The following is a 22212-nucleotide window of genomic DNA, read 5'->3' as shown; positions in this document are numbered from 1 at the left end:
AGTAAAATCTATTTTGCCTTCTTGTATGTTATGCATACATGGAATCACATTGTATATATTCTTTTGTGACATTTTTAATTTACTCAATATTCTACTTTAGATTTATTCATGCTTAAGTTTGTACTTGTAATTGATGAATTTAGATAATTTTTAGTCTAAAATTTCAGATGCTTGCAAAATAGTTTTTCCTTCTTGGAAAAATTCTGGAGGGTAAATAACAAACATAGTTTAAATAAGAGATCTCATATTTAGTATTTTAATTTCTTTCCTTTTTAGAAGCCAGGATTTATGACAGCTGAAACATAAGACTATTAAGACATGTTTTATTTTTAAAAATTCTGTTGCATTTCATATCACCAAATGGCAAATTATTTTTCTTGCCTGTTACCTTTCTGTTGAGAGATACATTTGTCCCAGTGAAAAAAACAGTCCTGAAATCATTTATGAGGGCAGTATAACAGCAGGAACTGAGACTCTAGCTTTGGTCTATCTTTAGATCTTAGTTAGTACCTTGTGTGTGTGGTTAAAGATTAAAAAATTTTTTTATTTGAAAGGCAGAGTTACAGATACAAAGGGCAAGAGAGAGAGAGAGAGAGAGATTAAGAGAGAGAGTTTCCATCTGCTGGCTCACTCCTCACATGGCTGCAATGGCCAGGGCTGGGTCAGACGAAAGCCAGGAGCCTGGAGCTTCTTCTGGATCTGCTACGTGGGAGCCCAAGTACTTTGGCTATCTTTCACCGCTTTCCCAGAAATATTAGGGGGGAGCTGGATCAGAAGTGGAACAGTCAGGTCTTGAAATGGAGCCTATACCCTTAGTACACTTTATAGTCCCTGTAGCCACATGATCTTTGCTTATAATAGCGCTTTTGTTTGGAATGTTTTTTTTTTCTCCTTTTTTGCTTCTCATCCTCTGGATCTTATGTTAGTTATCTACTGCTTATAAGAAGTTTCACACGATCAAATACTTATTATCTTGCAGTGATCCAAGATGAATGAGAGAGAACACATGAAGACAGGAGCCATCATCTTTTTTATAACCTAAGCTCAGCAGTGACATTCCATCACTTCTGTTGTATTTTCTTTGTTAGAAGTGAGTTGGGGGCCGGCGCCATGGCTCAATAGGCTAATCCTCCACCTGTGGCGCCGGCACCCTGGGTTCTAGTCCCGGATTGGGGGCCTGATTCTGTCCCGGTTGCTTCTCTTCCAGTCTAGCTCTCTGCTGTGGCCCAGGAAACAGTGGAGGATGGCCCAGGTGCTTGGGCCCTCCACCTGCATGGGAGACCAGGAGGAAGCACCTGGCTTCTGGCTTCGGATCAGCGCAGTGCATGGCTGTAGCAGCTATTTGGGGGATGAACCAACGGAAGGAAGACCTTTCTCTCTGCCTCTCTCTCTCACTAACTCTGCCTGTCAAAAAGAAAATTCATACTAAAGAGGAGGGCAGTTTACAAAAGTGAAAGCATTTTGGGAGCCATCTGAGAGGCTGCCTTCTAAATACCTTAATTCTGGGATAAGTAGCTCATTTGACATTTTCCATAATTTTTCTCTATTGCTGTTGCAATGTCACATAATTGTGGGGTTAAAATTATTTAATTTTTTAGAAATAGTGAGAATTATTTATTTAATTTATTTGAGAGAGAGACAGAAACAGAAATATATCTTCCATCTGCTAATCCATTTCCCAAAGGGGCTGGGCCAGACTGAAGCCAGAAGACTAGAATTCATCTGAGTCTCATGTGGAAGTGGCAGGGATTCAGTTACTTGAGCCATTACCTGCTTTTCCAGAGTACACATTAGCAAGAAGGCAAATTGCAAGTGGAGCCAAGACTCTAACCTAGACTCTAACCAGGACTCTAACTTGAGATGCTGGTGTCCCAAGTGGTATCTTTTTTTTTTTTTTTAATTTTTTGACAGGCAGAGTGGACACAGAGAGAAAGGTCTTCCTTTTGCCATTGGTTCACCCTCCAATGGCCACTGTGGCCGGCGCGCTGTGGCTGGCACACCATGTTGATCCGATGGCAGGAGCCAGGTGCTTATCCTGGTCTCCCATGGGGTGTAGGGCCCAAGCGCTTGGGCCATCCTCCACTGCACTCCCTGGCCACAGCAGAGAGCTGGTCTGGAAGAGGGGCAACCGGGACAGAATCCGGCGCCCCGACCGGGACTGGAACCCGGTGTGCCGGCGCCGCAAGGCGGAGGATTAGCCTGTTGAGCCGCGGCGCCGGCCCCCAAGTGGTATCTTAAACACCATGTCAAACACCCCACTTGTGTATTTGTATGATTAACTGATGTCTATTGCTTCCATTGAAATAAAAATTCCTTGACAAATAGATATTTATTGAATGTCTAATTATTATTATTGATTAAATGAATATCAATATCGTTTCCAGCCTCCCTTTATCCATCCAAAGATTTAATATAATGGATAGGTGGTCACTCAGGTGCTATTCAAATGAAAATTACCAGTGGGAACCTTGTAACTATGCTAAATACATAAAATAAAGCATTTCCTTTACTTTTAATATTTATCATAAAATTAATGGTGCTGGTGTTGTGGCATAGAGGGTTAAGCCACCACCTGCAATGTCAGCATCCCAAGTGGGTGCTAGTTCGACTTCTGGCTACTCTACCTCCAATCCAGCTTCCTGCCCTTGCACTTGGGAAAGCAGCAGAGGATGGCCCAAGTTCTTGGGCCCTTGACACCTGTGTGGGAGACCCAGATGAAGCTGCTGGCTCCTGGCTTTGGCCTGGCTCAGACCTGGCCATTGTGGACATCTGGGGAGTGAACCATTGGTTAGAGGATCTTGTCCGTCTGTCTCTGTAACTCTGCCTTTCAAATAAATAAAACACATTAAAAAACTAATAATTCATCCTCAGGTTACTTTTGTAGAGAGGAAGATCATATAGATCTCTTATCCAACCATCCCTGTTCGTTTTTTAAAAATAACATTTGGGGAAATAGAGTGATACTGTCAGTTGTTTCTGCAGAGTGATACTGATTCTAATTATGTATCAAGAATGAAATGGTAATTCAGGCTCTGTCCTCCAAAAGATCCTAAAGCTTCTGGCTAGTGATCAAGAATTCCACTGTTTTACAGATGCTACTGTAAAAACCACTACATTAGAGCCATGAGTATAATTAACCCATTTGGATGAGAATTAATCTCATTTTCAGGACCTCTGAAATAAAGAGGCAATCCAATTACACAGCTTCTTATTGAATTCATTCATAACTCTAAGAAGTCTTGGAAATTAACACTTTTCCTGCCTAATCTGTATCTTTAATATGCAATTTGTAGACCATAGTAAAAATACTCACTAGCTAAAATGTTCAGGTTTAGATTTTGAGCTTTTAGAGGCAAGAGATTCATGGCAAAAGCTTCAGTACTATATTGGTTTTATCATAATAATGACTGGAGAAAGACATAGGCTTAATGTAGCTAAATAAAGTTTTCTCTGGTACTATAAGTTGAATCTTCCTATCTTTGTGTAAGATCTCAGTCATATATATTTCTTGGTATATATACTGTATTTCAATAAAATGCTTGTTAAAAAAAGATCTCAATCATAAAGTTGCATTCATTTTAAATAAAACCTTGAAACTTTAGCAGAAATGTACGGCTTAATTTCAACAGGTTGAATATCTCAGTTTGTAATGTGCTTTGAATACATTTTATGAGTTCTTTATTTTTAATCTTTTAAGATTTATTTGTTGGCTGGTGCCGCAACTCACTTGGCTAATCCTCCGCCTGCGGCACCGGCACCCCGGGTTCTAGTCCCGGTCAGGGTGCCGGACTCTGTCCCGGTTGCCCCTCTTCCAGGCCAGCTCTCTGCTGTGGCCTGGCAGTGCAGTAGAGGATGGCCCAAGTGCTTGGGCCCTGCACCCGCATGGGAGACCAGGAGGAAGCACCTGGCTCCTGGCTTCAGATTGGCGCAGTGCACCGGCCGCAATGCGCCGGCCATAGCGGCACTGGGGGGGGGGGGGGAACCAACAGCAAAAGGAAGACCTTTCTCTCTCTCTCTCTCACTGTCTAACTCTGCCTGTCAAAAAAAAAAAAAAAAAAAGGATTTATTTGTTTATTTGAGAGGCAGAGCAACAGAGAGAGAGGGAGAGACAGACAGAGTGAGATCTTCCATCCACTTGTTTTCTTTCCAAATGCCTCCAAGCCAGAGCTGGGCCAGGCAAAGCCAGAAGCCAGAAATTGCGTCCCAGGTATCTCTGCCTTATGAATGGCAGGGCCCCAGGCACTTGAACCAGCTCTCTTGAAAGGGATGGGGGCATTGTAGGAGGTGGCTTAACCTATTGCACCATTATACTGACCCCTATGAGTTATTCCTTATTTGTTAAGTAGATAAGAATGATAGCCCACGATTTGCAAAGGACAAAATGAGAGCATGCAAATTCATATAACTACCTGAAAAATTCAGGAAACAAGAAACAAAGCAAGGAGTAAAACTCATGCCTCTCATTTTTCCTAGCCTTTAGGAATGATTTAGTGCTTAATCCTTAATGATTCAGCTTTGTAGATGTTATAAGAACCTTGAAGAGTTATGGAAATTTGAGGGAAAACAGTTTTGGAAGTCCAAAGGCCTGAACCACTAAATGAAGAGTGAAATAATTTTGTTATTAGGTTTCTCTTATGTGAAATGTCAGGAAATTTTCAGATTTCAACTATTTATTTTGTGTTCTGTTTTTTAGAAGGAATAAATTCAGTAAATGCTAAATAACAATAAAGGCGATGAGATGTAAAGATCTTACCAAGAAATGAGTTATAATTTGCTTTATTCTAGCACAGAGAAGGTCACGTCTTGTAAAGAAATGTCAAAACTATCATCCACGACTATCTTTTGCAACCATGTGACTATTTTATTAAATCATAGCCACATTTCTGAACCCACAGTTTTGGGCCAAGTTCAGGGTGTGTGTTTGAAGTTCATGTATCAGATTACTAACCTCTTTATTTGTATTCCTGCAAAAGTCTACAAAAGAGTGAAAGGGCAGGGAATCTTCATGTGTTTGTTTTGTACCTGCATACATTGGAAATAATACATAATACTGGCAATAATACTCATTACTGAATTATGGCCTGGCTCTGTTCTGTTTTGGTTGTTCACGGTTACTGTATTGGGAGTTTTTATCAATAATTGGGAAATTTCAGAAGTGCCTATTGGCAGATTTTTTTTAAGAGAGTAGTTCATGCAGAGCACAGCATTTTCCAGTACATGAAAATTGTTGACCATCACAAGAGAATCATGTGCCTTTTCTTTTTTCCTCACTGGGGGAAGCCTCTCCTGAATGTGGCTTTGCACAGTCATGCCCAGTAGGCCTCTGGCGTGGGTGGCTTGCGCTTGCTCAGGCAAATTATGACAACGATGATTTGGGAGAGGAAACTTCTGGTGCTTCAAGTGAGTAAGAAGTTTCACTAGTAGTAAACATCACAAAACATAATTATTTCTACTGATGACTTTGGCTTAGGTGGAAAAATTTTTTTTTGGTAACATTATTTTCAGTATTGAGTTTTATATTTTGTTTTGGTTTTATTTGTGTGGATGTGTCTTCTAATAAAACTGGATGTTTCTGATACTATTTTTATATGCCCCCTTTCAACATTATTGAGAACGTGTGCACTTAGCTGCATTCATTTAAAATGTACAGTTTGATAAAGTTGTCTACCCCTGTGAATTGTCACCACAAACAGGGTAGATAAGATTTTCATCATTTCCACAATATTCTTTGTTTATCTGTGTAGTGCATCCCTAACCTTCGTCCTATTTGCTGGCAGGTAGTGATCTGATTTTTCTTACCTTAGATTACTAGCATTTTACCTGAGTAGTAGTGATTTGTGTAGTGTGTTGTATGTGTGCATTCTATTGTATGTCTTGTTTCACTCAACAGAATGCTTTCGAGATTCATCCATGTTGTTTTACCATTTTGTTGTTGAGTAGTACTCTATTGTATGGATAATTTATCCATTTACCTGTTGACTGATATTTGGATTGTTTCCAGTTTTTGACTCTTGAAGTTTGAGAATTAAGTCACTAAGAACGTGCATGCACAAATCTTGTGTGGCAGGGATGGCATTGTGGAACAGTGGGTTTATCTGCTCCTCCCCCCGCCCCCAGGCATGCTGGTATCCCATATGGATGCCAGTGTGAGTCCCAGCTGCTACACTTCCAATCCAGCTCCCTGGTGGGAAAGCAGAGGAAAATGGCCCTAGTGCTTGGACCTTGGCCACCCCTGTGGGAGCCCCAGTGGAGTTCCAGGCCCCTGGCTGTTGTGACCATCTGGGGAGTAACCCAGTGGATGGAAGACCCTTCTCTCTCTTCTGTTTCTCTCTCTGTAACTCTGCCTTTAAAATAAATAAATCTTTCTTTTTTAACAAAGTCTTGTGCAAATATATATTTTCATTTATCTTAGGTAAATGTTATTAGCATGGACAGGTTATATGGTGAGCACATATTTGAATTAAAAAAAACTGACAGAAGGTCTCTAGTGTTGTTGTATCATTTACATTTCAACTAGTAATATAAGTGAGTTCTAATTCTTGCCAGTACTTTTTAGTAGTCTTCTAAATTTTATCCATGATTATAGTGTGAAATCATTAGCTCACTGTGCTTAATCTGTTTCCTTTATGATTATTAAAATTGAACATCTTTCCGTATACCTATTGACCACTTGAATATCTTTTCTTTTGTGATTGTAGTTAAAATCATTTGCCCAATTTTTAAAATTGAATTTTAAAACTATTAAGTTGTATCAGTTTTTCACATATGCTACATGGCAATCTTTTATTAGATATGAGTATTGCAAATATTTCCCCTAATGTTTTTTAATATTCATTTATTTGAAAAGCAGAGTTGAGGGGGAAGAGACACAGAGAGAGAGGTCTTCCATCTGCTGGTTCATTCCCTAATGTCCACAATGGCCCAGGATTGAGCTAGGCTGAAGCCAGGAACCAGGAACTTCTTCTGGGTTTCCCTTGTGGGTGCAGGGCCCAAACAGTTGGGCCAACTTCTGCTGCTTTCCCAAGTGTATTAGCAGGGAGCTGAATTGGAAGTGGAGCAACCAGGATTCAATCTGGTGCCCGTATGGGATGCTGCCGTTGTAGACAGTAACTTTACCCTTAACAACATGATGGTGGTCCCATCTCCTCCTCCTCCTATTTTTTTTCTTCAAGATTTACTCATTTATTTATCTATTTGAAAGGCAGAGTGGCAGAGAGAGAGAGAGAGTGAGAGAGAGTGGGAGAGACAGAGATCTTCCATCTGCAAGTTCACGTCCCAAATGGGCACAATCCCAGGGTCGGGCCAGCCTGAAGCCAGGAGCCTGGAACTCTATCTGGGCTCCCTTATGGGTGATAGGGGCTGATCCTGCTGTTCCATTAGTTTTTGCTTCCCATATTTTGATGCTCTGTTGTTAGGTACATGCATGTTAAGGATTATTAATTATGTCTTCTTGGAGAATTTACCTACTTATAATGAAATGCAATGCCCCTCTTTATCTCTGATAACTTTCCTTGCTTTGAAGTCTTCTCTGGCCAAAATTAATAAGCTACTACCACTTTCTTAAGTGTTATCGTGGCATATATTTCTTTATCCTTTAAGTTTTAAACTATGTATATCTTTATACTTAAAATAAATTTCTTGTATTAGACGTGTATTTGGATCTTGCTTTTTGATCTACTGGACAATCTGTTTGCAAGTAGACAATTCATGCTCAAAGTGATTTCTGATATATTTTTTACATTTTTTTGTCCCTTTGTTATTCCTGTTTTTGTCTCTCACTCTTTTCTGCTTTTTATGGTTGTAACTGAGCACTTCATAGGATTCAAGTTTATCCCTTTCTTGGCACATCTGTTATATTTCTTTTTTTAACTTTTAAGTAATTATTCTAGAATTTGAAACATACATTTCCAACTAACTCAAGTTCACTTTCATTTTTTAAAATTTTTAAAAATGATTTTTAAAGATTTATTTATTTAATTGAAAGTCAGAGTTACACACAGAGAGGAGGGGCGGAGGCAGGAAGAGAGAGAGAGGTCTTCCATCCGCTGGTTCACTCCTCAGTTGGCCTCAATGGCCAGAGCTGTGCCAATCTGAAGCCAGGATCCAGGAGCTTCCTCCAGGTTTCACACATGGGTGCAAGGGCCTAAGGACTTGGGCCATCTTCTACTGTTTTCCCAGGCCACAGCAGAGAGCTGGATTGGAAGTGGAGCAGTCAGGACTTGAACCAGCACCCATATGGGATGATGGCACTGCAGGCAGCAGCTTTACTCATTACGCCACAGCGATGGCCCCTCAAGTTCACTTTCAAAAAACATTACATTGCTTCATGGGTAATGTGAGTACTTTTTGATGACAGAATCTCAATTCTTCTCTACTGTCCCCTGCATCATTAATTTTCAAAAAAATCTACAATGCAGTAATTTTTCAGAAACCGAATTCGAAATTGGATGTGACCCTTGTTCTTGTTAAGAACCTCTACAGAACCTAGAGGAAGAATGCATGTGGGTCTCAGAAACTGAAATTAGAAAGTTAAGGCACACAGGATGCTTATCTCTGTTCTTCGGTTTGCTTCTTGTCATTTCCCCATTTTTTTTATAGAGTAGGAAAAACGAGGAAGGAAGAGGTGGGTGAATGTTTCTCTTTTCTGATTCTAAAATTCTTTTCAGTAAAATTTATTTTTATTTTACTTGAAAGACAGAGAGACACACAGATAGATATCTTCCATTTGCTGGTTTACTCCTGAAATGACTATAGCTATCAGGGCTGGGCCAGGTCAAAACTAGGAGACCAGAACTCAATCTAGGATTCCTACATGAATGGCAAAGGCCCAAGTACTTCAGCCATCATCTGCTGTTTCCTGGGGTGCACAGTAGCAAGAAGCTGAATTTGCAATGGTGGAGCTGGAACTGGAACTGGGCATTCCATTATGGGATGTGGGCATTCCAAGTGACATCTCTCTCACTGTGCCAAATGCCCATCCTAGATTCTAAAATTCTTGGAAGGGGCTCTACTCTGTTCATCTGGGTGAAGTGACTGCTATGTGGTTAAATATCTTTGCTTAGGGAGTGACATCAGTAGAAGGCTGTATAATCAGAGCTGCTCATGTGGGATACCCATAGTGGACCAATTTCCATGACTGGGGCAGAGGGGGTGGTGGGTGGATGCAGAGTTGGTTTTTGTTTTTAGAATAACGGTTTATTTACTTATTAGAAATACAAAGCTCACTGTCTAACTCTGCCTGTCAAAAAAAAAATAAAAAGAAATAGAGTTAGAGAGAAAGAGAGAGAGTGAGTTATCAATTTTCCATTTGCCAGTTCAATCCCCACATGCCCACGATGACTAGGGCTGGGACAGGCCAAAGCTAGGAGATGGAACTCCATTGGGGTCTCCCACATGAGTGGTAGGGCCTAAGTACTTAGGCCATCTTTTGCTGGCTTTCCATGTGCATTACCAGAGAGATGGGTGAGAAGCACAACAGCTGGGTCTCAAACCAGCATTCATGTGGGATGCAAATGTTGCAGGAGTGACTTAGCCTGCAGTGTCACAACACCAGTCCCGGAGTTGTTTTTTGAAAATGATTGACAAAGAGTTGTATCTCATAAATGGGAAATCAATTAACGTACTTTGAATGTAAATTTTAAGATATTAGCATGTTTTTCCCTGTGCTGGCTTTGTGATGACTTTTGTGTAATTTTAGCTATGGTTAACTGTGTATCTTAGAAGTCTTACTGGCTTCTACCTTACTACAACTCATGACATTGGTTTCCTTTGTCCCTTTGTAAATACTTCTAGTTTCAAGTAATTTCATGCATGCAGGGAAAGCAGATGACACAAAACAATTCCGCACTTCCCACGGAAGTTAATGTGCTTCCTTATCTAGTGGCCAGCACAAAGAGGCTGGAGGGTTGACCTTTGTTGAAACATCAGGTGAAGGCCTCTCTATGACTAGTTGAAGAATATGGTGATCTGAGCACTGTTATGAGGCACTCTGAATGATCCAGTCTCTGGGTGTTCTCCAAAGAAGCCACATTGTTTGTTGCCTCTAAATCTTTGCCAAGCTGGAGTGGTGGAAAGAGCATGGATTTAATTGCATCTCAGATTTGCATTGTTATCCTACCTCTTTCATCATCTAAGTGTGTCATCTTCATTTGGCCCAGAAATGCAAGTGTTCGAGTACTGTAGAAGAGACAGGTGACACTAGAACAGGTGTGGAGAGATATTAAATACGGAGTTTACCAAAAACAAGCATCGTCTACATGAAGTTCCCCTACTGTAGCTGGTTATGTTACAGTGATGACATCACTGACATTCACCTTTGTTACAAGTGAGATGTATCAGAGACTTGGGTGGTCCAGCCATCTCTCAGCTAACCACTAACATTCCTGAACACATTATATTAGTTTGCGGAAAGTGTTGGCTTCTATGAAGAGTCTTCAAAAGATTCATGTAAAATGCATATTCTGAAAAAGCTGTGCATGGATTTCAAAATTTTTAATCCCTAAATAAACTTATCTTTTCATTCTATTTCCTATAAACTTTCTGAAGTACCCAAGTATATTAAATGATGCTTATAGTTTCAGGGGTTAATTTTTACAAAAGATGAATTTTACTATATTTTCAAAATTTAATCCTGATAATTAGATTGCAAGTACACAAACACAATCTGTGGCTGGCGCCGCAGCTCAATAGGCTAATCCTCCGCCTGTGGTGCCAGCACCCCAGTTTCTAGTCCTGGTTGCTCCTCTTCCAGTCCAGCTCTCTGCTGTGGCCCGGAAGTGCAGTGGAGGATGGCTCAGGTCCTTGGGCCCTGTACCCGCATGGGAGACCAGGAGGAAGCACCTGGCTCCTGGCTTCGGATCGGCGCAGCGCTCCAGCCGCAATGCACCGGCCCTAGCGGCCACTTGGGGGTGAACCATCGGTAAAGGAAGACCTTTCTCTCTGTCTCTCTCTCTCACTGTCTAACTCTGCCTGTCAAAAGTAAAAATAAAAAATAAAAAATAAAGAAACACAATCTGTGAGCAAAATTCACAGCTGCACTATCTGAGAACATGTGTGTGACTATGCAGGAAGGAAGGGAAATTCATCCAAAGGCTACATTAGATAATATCACCCATTTGCAGTAAAATTCTTTTATGGAAAAACTCCAAGAGAAAATAAACCTTAATGTAGAAACAGTGGCTTCTATGCTGTTAGAACTCATGACATTGGCTTCCTTTGTCCCTCTCTCAATACTTCTAGTTTCGAGTACTTCGTGCATGCATGGAAAGCAGACGACACAGAACATTTCGGCCCTTCCTGCAGAAGGTAAAGTGCTTCCTTATCTAGTGCCCAGCACGGAGGGGATGGAGGGTTGACCTTTGTGGAAACATTAACTGAAGGCCACTCTGTGACTAGTTGAAGAATATAGTGTGGGTTTTTGGTGAACTCTCTACCTTGTATAGGGTTAATCCTATGAGTATCAAAATTAACTGAAAATCGATCTCTGTAAAAAATATGAATGGGAAATGAAGAGGAAGGAGGAAGAAAGGAGGGTAATGAGTGGGAGGAAGGTAGAGGGGGAAGAAGCATCATGTTCCCAAATCTGTATATATTGAATGCATGAAGTTGTATTTCTCCCATCCAAGTACTAACCAGGCCCAACCCTGCTTAGCTTCCAAGATCAGACGAGATCGGGCGTGTTCAGGGTGGTATGGCTGTAGACTGAAGTTGTATTTCTTAAACAAAATTAAAAAAAGAAGAAAAAAAGTTAAAAAATTATATACCACACTTCTTTTTTTTCAGAAATAAATATTACAAAAATTTCTTATCATTAGGCATCATTATTTTTCATTTTTGTGAGATTGTAACATCTAAATAAAAAATAAAAAATTTTAAGTAACCCAACTTGAACACTATCTTAGTTACTTCCAATGAAAGTACTATATGTTTTCCAAATTTATGTTTGTGTGAAAGACTGCCCTTAGGGACAGGCATTTGTAGTTTTGATGTTACCAATTTTTTTTTGTACTCATCAAAATTTAGAAGGAGACAATCCCATTACTATGTATTCCATTTTATCCTGAAGAGCATGGATTATAAACTAATTAGATAAATCTAACAGTGTCTATCACCAGAGATTGTCCTTATTGGAATACCTTTGGTGTTCTAAAACAGAATTTGGAATCCTGTTTTCTTTCCTATTTATTTCTATATATTAAAAGTCCCGAGTTAATTTCAACATATGTTACAATACTTACTGTTTTTGTAATAATGCAAAGATAATACAGAGAAGATTAGTTAATGTTTGGATTAGTTTTAATACATAACATGTATTTTGCAAATATTATTTTTGTATGTAAGTCCATTATTTCTGGAATAAGGTCAGCAGCAAAGTAATCTTTGAGTACAGCTCCATGTACTATGTTGTGGATAAACTTAGCGCACGAAGTGCCTTATCATAACAGCTTTTCTTTGTCATTCTCCTTTTGTGTGTGTCCAGTTAATACTTCACTGACTGTGCTGATGGATACAAAGGCTGTGCTCTGTTGCTATCCTATCCCATTGACAAATGTGGTGCTAATAACATGGGAAATAATCCTCAGAGACAGGCCGACCTGCAAAATATCCTACAAGGAAGAAACAAATAAGACCACAGGCGAATGTACTAAGGCAATCACCTGGGCCTCCAGACCTGATGTAAACCCTGGACTTCAGATCCACCCAGTGGCTCTCAGTCATGACGGCTATTACAGGTGTCAAATGGCAACACCTGATGGGAATTTCGATCGTGGGTATCACCTCCAAGTGTCAGGTAAGGGACATCATGCATTGTAGCATTTCAGATTCTAGATTTGTCACCAAAACAAATACCTCTGTAAATTACATATCCCTGATGGTAAGATTTTTTCCCTTAAATCTCTGCAGTTTGCCCCAAAGTGACGCTGTCTCCTGTGAAGAACAGAACCGCGGCGTGCAAGGCTGTTGCAGGGAAGCCGGCTGCGCAGGTCTCTTGGGCCCCCATAGGGGACTGTGTCACTGAGCAGGAACATTGGGACAATGGCACAGTGACTGTCTGGAGTACGTGCCATTGGCCAGATAGCAATGTGTCTGCTGTGACCTGCTCTATCTCCCATTTGTGTGGCAACAAGAGTTTATCCCAACGTCTGCTTCCTGGTTAGTAATTCTCCTAGTTTTGTATTTGATATTTTCACTCTTTCAGAACAATCATGTTAAGAGGGGATAAAGAGTGTGTAGAAATATTTCACTCCCCAAATGCCTAAGAGAGAGAGAGGGAGGGAGGGAGGGAGGGAGGGAGAGAGAGAGAGAGAGAGAGAGAGAGACATCTTCCATCCATTGGTTCATTCCCAAATGACCCCAACAGTGGAAATTAGGTTAGACCGAAGCTGGGACCCTGGAACTCGAGTCAGCTGGGTGTCCCACGTGAGTATCTGGGATTCAAGTACTTGGGCCATCTTCCACTGCCTTCCCTTGTGCATTAGCGGGGAGCTGGGACTTGAACTCCATCACCGATATGAGATGTGTGTGTCTCAGGTGGTGACTTTAACTGCGGAGCCACAATGCTGGCCTCAAGAAGTATACTTCTAAAATAACACTTGTGGTTTTTAATTAGAGGATAAAGTATAATTTTAAACACACACTTATTTTTTAATTAGAAGGGTAAAGTCACTTGAAATTGCCTTCCATGCACTTCTAGTGTGGTAAGCTTTGCTCCTCTAGCTTCTGTCTGGTGGAATTTCGTAAATGTTTTATAAAAACATCCATGATTCACTTTGTCCCTGTTTAGTTCCTTCACTCTGTGTTCACATTCTACTCTCATTTGCTGTTATTTTAAAATAATTAAATATTATTTAATCAATATGATATACATAGTTTCACCTCAAATTTCTCTTTGGCTCTAATTGAAAAATATTAGCTCTGCCTTTGTTTTCCAACCCTGTCATTCTGTTCTCATTCAACTCCTCAAATGAAGCCCACTTTTCTGAATAATGGCTATTTCTTTATCAAATTTAGACACTGTCGTATACTTCCTATTATGGTAGATGAGGATTTAACATTATTACTTTCTTCTTTGTCTCATCCTTCATAGGCAGTAGTAGAGCAATTTTTCATTAAATGGCCAGTGTTCACATTAATTTGAATTATGTCAGTCTTATTAAGCAGCAAATAAAAAATTACTTCATGCTTTCTTTTTTGAACAACTTTTTGATTTTTTTGGACTTCATGATTGCTTTGCTTTTATTTCATTTCCTTAATAATGTATATAGCAGGGCTGGCGCCTTGGCTCACTTGGTTAATCCTCTGCCTGTGGCGCCGGCATCCCATGTGGGCACCGGGTTCCAGTCCAGCTCTCTGCTGTGGCCCGGGAAGGCAGTGGAGGATGGCCCAGGTCCTTGGGCCCTGCACCCGCATGGGAGACCAGAAGGAAGCACCTGGCCCCTGGCTTCGGATCGGTGTAGCTCTGACTGTAGCGGCCATCTGGGGAGTGAACCAACGGAAGGAAGACCTTTCTCTCTGTCTCTCTCTCTCACTGTCTAACTCTATCTGTCAAAAAAAAAAATAATAATGTATATGGCAATTGTGAATTATCACTAAGCTCACTGACAAAGCTAGAGAATCCCTTAGTAATATTTTCCAGATGGTCAGATTTATTTGGTGTTCTGTCTGTTGCAGTATTTTTCTTGAAGGCATCTCTTCTTGAGTTTTTCCATGCTCTTGGATTACTCTGTCCTGGTTGCTAACTAGACCTGCTGCACAGCTATTGTCCTGGGCCATCTCTTTGCCTCAATCCTCTGCTTGATCCTGTCTACTTTAATGTAAGTTCCTTTTGTCTTCCAAATATTTGTTTTGATCTCTTTCTTTCATATCCCAGACTTTTTTCAATGCTTTGGTAATCCTTGGCTATTGATTCGTTTCAAAGTGAACATTACAGAGCTGTTTGGAAGCACTACTATCTGATGGTGTGGCTTGTCAACTGATTAGCTTCAACACAATGAGAAAGTGGTAATACCCATGCGTGTGAAGGGTCTTCCAGAAGTTTACAGACAGTGTATATTATGAAAAAACTGTGTATGGGCTTCAAATGTTTTTGTACTAAATTAGATCTTTTGATTACATATTTCCATAAATGTTTTAAACTACTCTAATATCTGACAGTCTTTTCTCTGGGGCTATTCAGGTTTTGTAGAAAATAACTTTCTGTGTCTTGGAGGGATGAGCCTGACTGTCAGTATTTTGGGAGGGGATGTGGGGTTGGTGTGTGCCCCCCACTTTTCTGAGCTCAGACTTCCCTTGAATACCTCTATTCACGCTGACGCTCAACTTAAAACTTCATTTCTTTTTAAAATTTATTTTATTTTTAACTGACACATGATTGTATATATTTATGGGGTACACAGGGATTTCAAAACATGTATACCTCATAGAATGAGCAAAATAGAGCAGTTAGTATATCTCTCACCTTACATATTTGTCATTTCTTTGTGGAAAGAATATTCAGAATCCTCTTTTAGCTCTTCTGAAGTACTTGATATTTCCTGCTGCTTTTGGAATCCTGTGAGCACTAAGGTTTTTCCATATTCCACTGGGTAAACCATTTGCTTTTCTATTCATTTTTCACCTAAAGATCAGTGGAAACCTTTCATCTATTCTTATTTTCATCCATGTTCTCTTTGTCTTTGTAGCATATGCTTTATAATTTTTCTTTACTAATTCTTCAGTAATTTTAAAAGGTGGAGAAATGAAACCCATGTGTTTAAACCAATTTTTTCAATATTCATTCCTAAAGTGGTGTTTTTGTTTGTCTTTGGAAAAAAGACTGAATATCCTGTCAGTGGTGTTTGACATTCCACTGTCCTGTATTACAGTACAATGTCATCCTTATGGGCTCTCAGAATCTAAGGGACCATATAGACTGAACTCCCATGAAGTGCAAAGGTCTCCTGTGTCTTCCTTGCATGGTGGGTCTTCAGCTTCTGCTAGTGCTTGTCCAAGGCAGAGCTCTTTAGTTTGAGAGAGTTTTGAAACAGTGGTGTTGGCTGTTTTTAACAGTAGAACCAAGCTTTCCTTTTCAAAAAAAAAAAAAAAAAAAAAGCTGTTGAAGGGAGGTGGGAGGACTTGGTGCCAGGCTGCTCAGCCTCCACTTTGCCATATTCTGCTGCCCCCAAAGCCACACACATGGAACGCCAGGAGCACTGTTTGAAATCCACTGCCTCTCAGAGATGGCAATTCCTTTGTTGACTTGTGTGCTTATCAGAGTGAACTTTACACTATGGTCATCAGCTAATAGATGCTTTAGAGTTGCTGCTATACATTCATTTTTTTGTAGTGCCCTGGCAGAAAGATGACTTCGGAATTGGAGTTATTTTTCCAAGTACTTTTCTTATAGTAACTCAGTTATTTCTGAATATTGGAAGAGAGAAACACTGTGCTCTTACTTTAACAGAGAGATCTAAATTGCACAGATCTGCTATAGGAATTCACCATTCCCAGATCCTTAAGTCAAAACCCTAACATAGGGTGGTGTTTTGCCGGAAACTTTAGAGTCTGAATTGATAAAGAGATTCTATTATAATAATTTTTTGAACTATTGATCAGTGGTGTTTGAAATGAAATCACAGAAATTACAATGGTATGAAATTAATGTGAAATGAAATGTACTGTGAGACATCCTTAAACAATATTATATATATATATATAATATGGTTTATATATATTATATATAATGGATTTTATTTTTAGAGCAGTTTTAGATTCACAGCAAAACTGTGCATCTAAATTGACGCCATAAACAAGAGTGTCAAATTGTTAAATCAACAACAGGAGTCACTGTGTACTTATGTCTCATGTGGGATCTGTCCTTAATCTGTTGTCCAATGTGAAGTAATGCTATAACTAGTACTGAAACAGTATTTTTACACCTTGTGTTTCTGTGTGGGTGCAAACTGATGAAATCTTTACTTAGTATATACTGAATCGATCTTCTGTATATAAAGATACTTGAAAATGAAAAAAAAAAACTTGGTGTTAAATTGGAAATTGCATAGAAAATTAATCAATTTTTAAAAAATATCATGTAGGATCTCTGTCCTTAATGTGCTGTACATTGTGATTTAATGCTATAACTAGTACTCCATCAGTATTTTTCACTTGGTGTTGCTATGTGAGGGCAAACTGTTGAAATCTTTACTTAATATATACTAAACTGAGCTTCTGTATATAAAGAGAATTGAAAATGAATCTTGCCGGCGCCGTGGCTTAACAGGCTAATCCTCCACCTTGCGGCGCCGGCACACCGGGTTCTAGTCCCGGTCGGGGCAATGATCCTGTCCCGGTTGCCCCTCTTCCAGGCCAGCTCTCTGCTGTGGCCAGGGAGTGCAGTGGAGGATGGCCCAAGTGCTTGGGCCCTGCACCCCATGGGAGACCAGGAGAAGCACCTGGCTCCTGCCATCGGAACAGCGCGGTGGGCCGCCGGCCGCAGCACGCCTACCGCGGCGGCCATTGGAGGGTGAACCAACGGTAAAGGAAGACCTTTCTCTCTATCTCCCTCTACTGTCCACTCTGCCTGTCAAAAATTAAAAAAAAAAAAAAAGAAAGAAAATGAATCTTGATGTGAACGGAAGGGGAGAGGGAGCGGGAAAGGGGAGGATTGCGGGTAGGAGGGAAGTTATGGGGAGGAGGGGAAGCCATTGTAATCCATAAGCTGTACTTTGGAAATTTATATTCATTAAATAAAAGTTTAAAAAAAAAAACTACAGCAAATTCTCATATAACTCTTGCCCCTATGCACTCAAAATCTTGTCTGTTGTGGACAGACATATCATGCTAATTGGTGAACCTATTTTGATGTATCATTATCACTGAAAGTCTATAGTTCACTCTTGCTGTTGCACATTCTATGGGTTTTGATAAGCATAATAATGTACCAACATTTATAGCATCACACAAATCAGTTTTGCTGTCCTAAAAGTCCTCTGTGTTCTATCTGTTCACCCCTTTACCTCCAATACCTGGCAACCACTTGTCAAATTTTACTCTTTTCCTAGTTTGGCCTTTGCCAGAATGTCATATAGTGGGAAGCACACTGTATGTAAACTTTGAAGATTGGCTTGTTTCATATAGCAGTATACATTAAGGTTTTTGTATGTATTTTCATGGCTTGATAGCTCATCTGTTTTTAGTACTGAATGACATCCCATTATCTGTACTTACCATATTTGAATCTATATATTTTGGTGTATATATATATTTATATACATATTTGTGTCTATAATTACAGATCCTAAAGGAACATCACATGAATATATTCTATATATCATCTTCCCTATTGTTCTTTTGGTCGTCATAGGAACCATTTGGTTTTTGATTTGTATCTACAGGTATGGACTAATGAGTGATTTTTCTTCTTTAGTGTTATTAAACTAGAAAAGAGTTGCAAATATTGACTTGACTGGGTAAATTAGGATGCTAACACTAACTCTCATAATCAAGAATAGTATCCTGAAGGTGTCAGACTTGAATTACTTTGAATGATGGGAGGGATTTTGCTAGGTTACTTAGACATACAAAAATGGTAAATTAGGCAATTTAGGATAAGAATTTGAGAGAAAGTATGATATTTTGTTTTGATTTGGGAAAGTAATTACAATTCCTTTCATGTTCCAAGGAAGTGATGTCATATATATTCTATTGCACAGTGCTCCTATTGCATTATTTTATTTTCTTTTCCAATAAACAGAATTTTCTTATTTGGATTTTTTAAACACAAACAGAATTCATTCATTTTTGATAGTTAATTTCTGGTTCAGTATGGCTTCTATCAAAATGAAGCACAATTGTCAGTAGTTATTTAATTTTTTATTTTATAGCTGAACAGTGGTTTTTCCTGCACTCACTGGGGCTTATTTTATTTTTTATAGAAAATGTAAGTTGCGAAAACCAGAAGCTACTCCTGCTGTTGAGGAGGTAAGATCAACCAAAAAACAAAAATAAAAACAAAAACAATAAAAAAGAATATTTGCAAACTTTTAAGCCACATAGCCTGAAAAATATAACAGCACAATTTTTAATTTGCGGCAATATTCATATTTTAGTTGAAAAATGCAAACATTCTGATTCAACTATTATAATAGTCAAGTATATTTATTTTCTTAATTAGCTGTCTACCAAGTACTATTTGTACTCTATTCCAGAACTACATTTTCATTTCGTGACTGTAGCCTAATACACAAAATGTTTGCTTCATCTGGGTAAACTTTGGAGAAACTGAATTCATGTTTCTTCCCCCAGGAAATGATCTCTAATTCTTGACTCCCCTCTTATAGTGTCATCATCATTTCCCTTTTACCCAGACTTAAAAATTATCCTGATCTTTTATAACCAGCCGCTAACTATGTCTTTGACTCTGCTTTGGAATAGTTTTCATTTCACTCCGTTCTTTTTCCAATCCACTTGCTCACAGCTATAGCTTCACATAGAGACTTAAGTAAACAACAGTTTTTTGGGAGCAGGTAAAATATTGGAACAAAGCTTTGCTCTTTTATGTTTATATAGGTCCCAAAATACAAGTATAAGCACTATGGGCAGATACTAAAGCTTCTGGGCACTTGTTAAGAAAACACAAATAGCTTCTGTAACAAAACACAAGTATTTTATGCCACAATTTCTGATCTTTTCAAACTGAGTTTGACTTTGAATTATTTTTTTAGGATGAAATGCAGCCCTATGCCAGCTACACAGAGAAGAGCAATCCACTCTATGATACTACAAACAAGGCAAAGATGTCTCAGATGTTACAAAGTGAAGTTGATGGCATGGGCCTCAATAGTTTATAAGTCATTGGAATTAGCACCAGGGAAAATGAGTCAAGATGCATTCCAAATATTCCTTTGATTTGCTTATAGTTCCAGAACAGAAGATCTATATTAACATTATATTGCAAAACAGTCCCTTAGAAGAAAAAGACATTCTAAAGGATTTGCATTTATATCCTAATACAATTGGAATTTTAGAATCTTAGCTCTTTCTTTGAAGAACTTATTATTACAAAGAAAGCACATGCTTATGATAAAATATTCAAATTGTGCAATATAGTAAATAATGAAAACCAAGTTTTCTCAAGAAATAATGCAGGAGCAAGTATCAACAGTTTCTTATGTACCTTTTAGAAAATGTTTATGTATATATGATCAGTGTATTGCCTATGGTATGTTGATGTGTTTATGTGTCTATTTATGTATATATAATACACATACACAAACACACATGCGTATCCCTGACAAGACAGGCATGAGACATACTGTAAGTTGCTCTGTATTTATAAAATGCTGAAAACATGTCTTGGGTATCTTTTCATGTCAACACAAGCAAAGCTACCTCATTCTTTTTATCGCTACATAAAATTCCATGTCTGGTTATGTCATAATTTAATTAAACACAGTCCTAGTGATTGGACATTTAGATTGTTTTGAGTTTTGTGGTATAAACTATACTGCTTAGAATGTTTCTTGTGGATATATCTCTTTACATTTGTTAGAGCATATCTGTAGGATAATTTACTTGAGTGGAATTGCCAGATCAAAGGGTGTGTATTTTTATTATTGAAAGATATGTCTAATTGTATCAATTTGAATTGATGTGCCTCTGATTGAATGTGCCTCTTCCTATACTCTTATTTTAATATCTATAATATTTCTACATCTCCAGTTTCCACTTTCCCTTTTTAATCAACTAGTTAGTAAATATGATGTAAGATTATAAGTATTACACTATTTAATAAAACAGTTTATATTTTTGTCATTTGCAAGACAGAAAATGCATGTGTGAAGATGTCAGTTTGGTGTGAACTCATCTCTCTAAAAGTGTTGATATTTAATGCCAGTAGTTTTGCAGATGTGACAAGTTGGAAGTGTGTTTTATGGTGTCCATTCTATTCTGATGTATTTATCAACTAACAAATATCTATGGACTATGTAAGCAGCTAATTAGGCACTGTGGAGGATTGGTTTCTATGTGCTAAAAGAGTGGCCAGGAATTTCTGTGACTCTCTCCTCCATTTTTATGTGGACTAAACGATTGGTTTTATGTATACAGAGGATTTTTGATATCATGAAAAATATATCTAATTATGAGAACAATGAATGTGTTTTCTCTAGAGCAGGAAAAGCATTAGTATTTTTTCACTATGATGGAAATTAAAGTAATACCCATTCATCTGTTATACCGTCTGAGTTGGTTTCTTTAGTTATATTAATATCTTTTCTTTCTTCCAGACATTTAAGTTATTGTAGGCTTTATCCTGAAAGAGATTTTTAGTCTATTTCAGATGTAAAAATAATATTATCACACTTGGTACATGATTATTTTGATCAAACCATTTGACATGACCAAAAAACCCAATCAGTTAAGTATCTGCACATAATTTAAATATTACCAAGTTGTGTGTACAACAGACATTTTAACCCTGTCCTTGAACTTTTGTTAATCCTTCATATATCCGTGGTTGGGATGTGGCTCAGTTAGCTAGGTCCAATTCTATCTGTTTAACTATTACTGAAGAACAAAACTGTGAGTATGTCTTAACTTGACAATGCAAAAACAAGCATGAAAGATTAAAGGAGGAGGAAACAGGGTAGGGGAGGGAAAAACGTTCAACCATGATGTTCATAAATGAGTCTGAAAGCAAAAGAGGGGGGTAACAGGATTGAATAAGAATCTCAGATCACAATATTAGAACTGTCCAAGTGTTGGCCAAACCAACTGGGGAGCCTTGGAGCAAAGATAGCTTCTCAATAGTCTTTTAGATGATAGATGGTGAAATCTTGATACCCCTTCAAGACTGATCTTGGCTGAGGAATGCCCTGGAAGATCGCAGCCCCAGCTCAGAAGCTGAAATGGGTCCTGATGGCATTTACAACTGGAGGCCATCGGCTACCTGCACTCTTCCCAGCTGAATATGTCTTTTCTTGATGGGAAACTGAATGCTCACCTACATTATGCTTCCTTGTTTTCAAGTCTTCTGTGACATTTCATTTTAGACATACCTCTTATTTAAAAAAGTATGGCTTTTTAATTAAGAGGATGTATCTCATTTTTATGTCGTTTGAAAATTTTCTCTTTAATAAGGACATTTAGACCACACACATTTGTTGTGATTAGTTATGTATTTGGTCATATTTTTACAGTCTTATTTTATATGTCTCATTTACTATGCCCCTC

The 22212-nt window shown here is 38.7% G+C and overlaps 1 protein-coding gene across 1 annotated transcript in view; it reads left to right on the top strand.

Annotated features, from left to right (window-relative positions):
* CD200R1 (CD200 receptor 1) overlaps nt 1-19959 on the top strand; it is a 35465-nt gene extending 15506 nt beyond the window's left edge. The window contains exons 2-7 of the mRNA XM_062176733.1: nt 11239-11304; nt 12479-12790; nt 12904-13152; nt 18275-18374; nt 18915-18960; nt 19704-19959. Coding sequence (XP_062032717.1) covers nt 11239-11304; nt 12479-12790; nt 12904-13152; nt 18275-18374; nt 18915-18960; nt 19704-19829 — 899 coding nt within the window. The 3' untranslated portion in view covers nt 19830-19959. The remainder of the gene's footprint in view (nt 1-11238; nt 11305-12478; nt 12791-12903; nt 13153-18274; nt 18375-18914; nt 18961-19703) is intronic.
* Nucleotides 19960-22212: the final 2253 nt, after the last annotated feature.

The sequence above is a fragment of the Lepus europaeus genome, chromosome 2 (genome assembly GCF_033115175.1).
Source record: "Lepus europaeus isolate LE1 chromosome 2, mLepTim1.pri, whole genome shotgun sequence".
Taxonomy (NCBI): Eukaryota; Metazoa; Chordata; class Mammalia; order Lagomorpha; family Leporidae; genus Lepus; species Lepus europaeus.
Note: the sequence above shows the minus strand (reverse complement) of the source record. Positions and strands in the feature narration are given on the sequence as shown.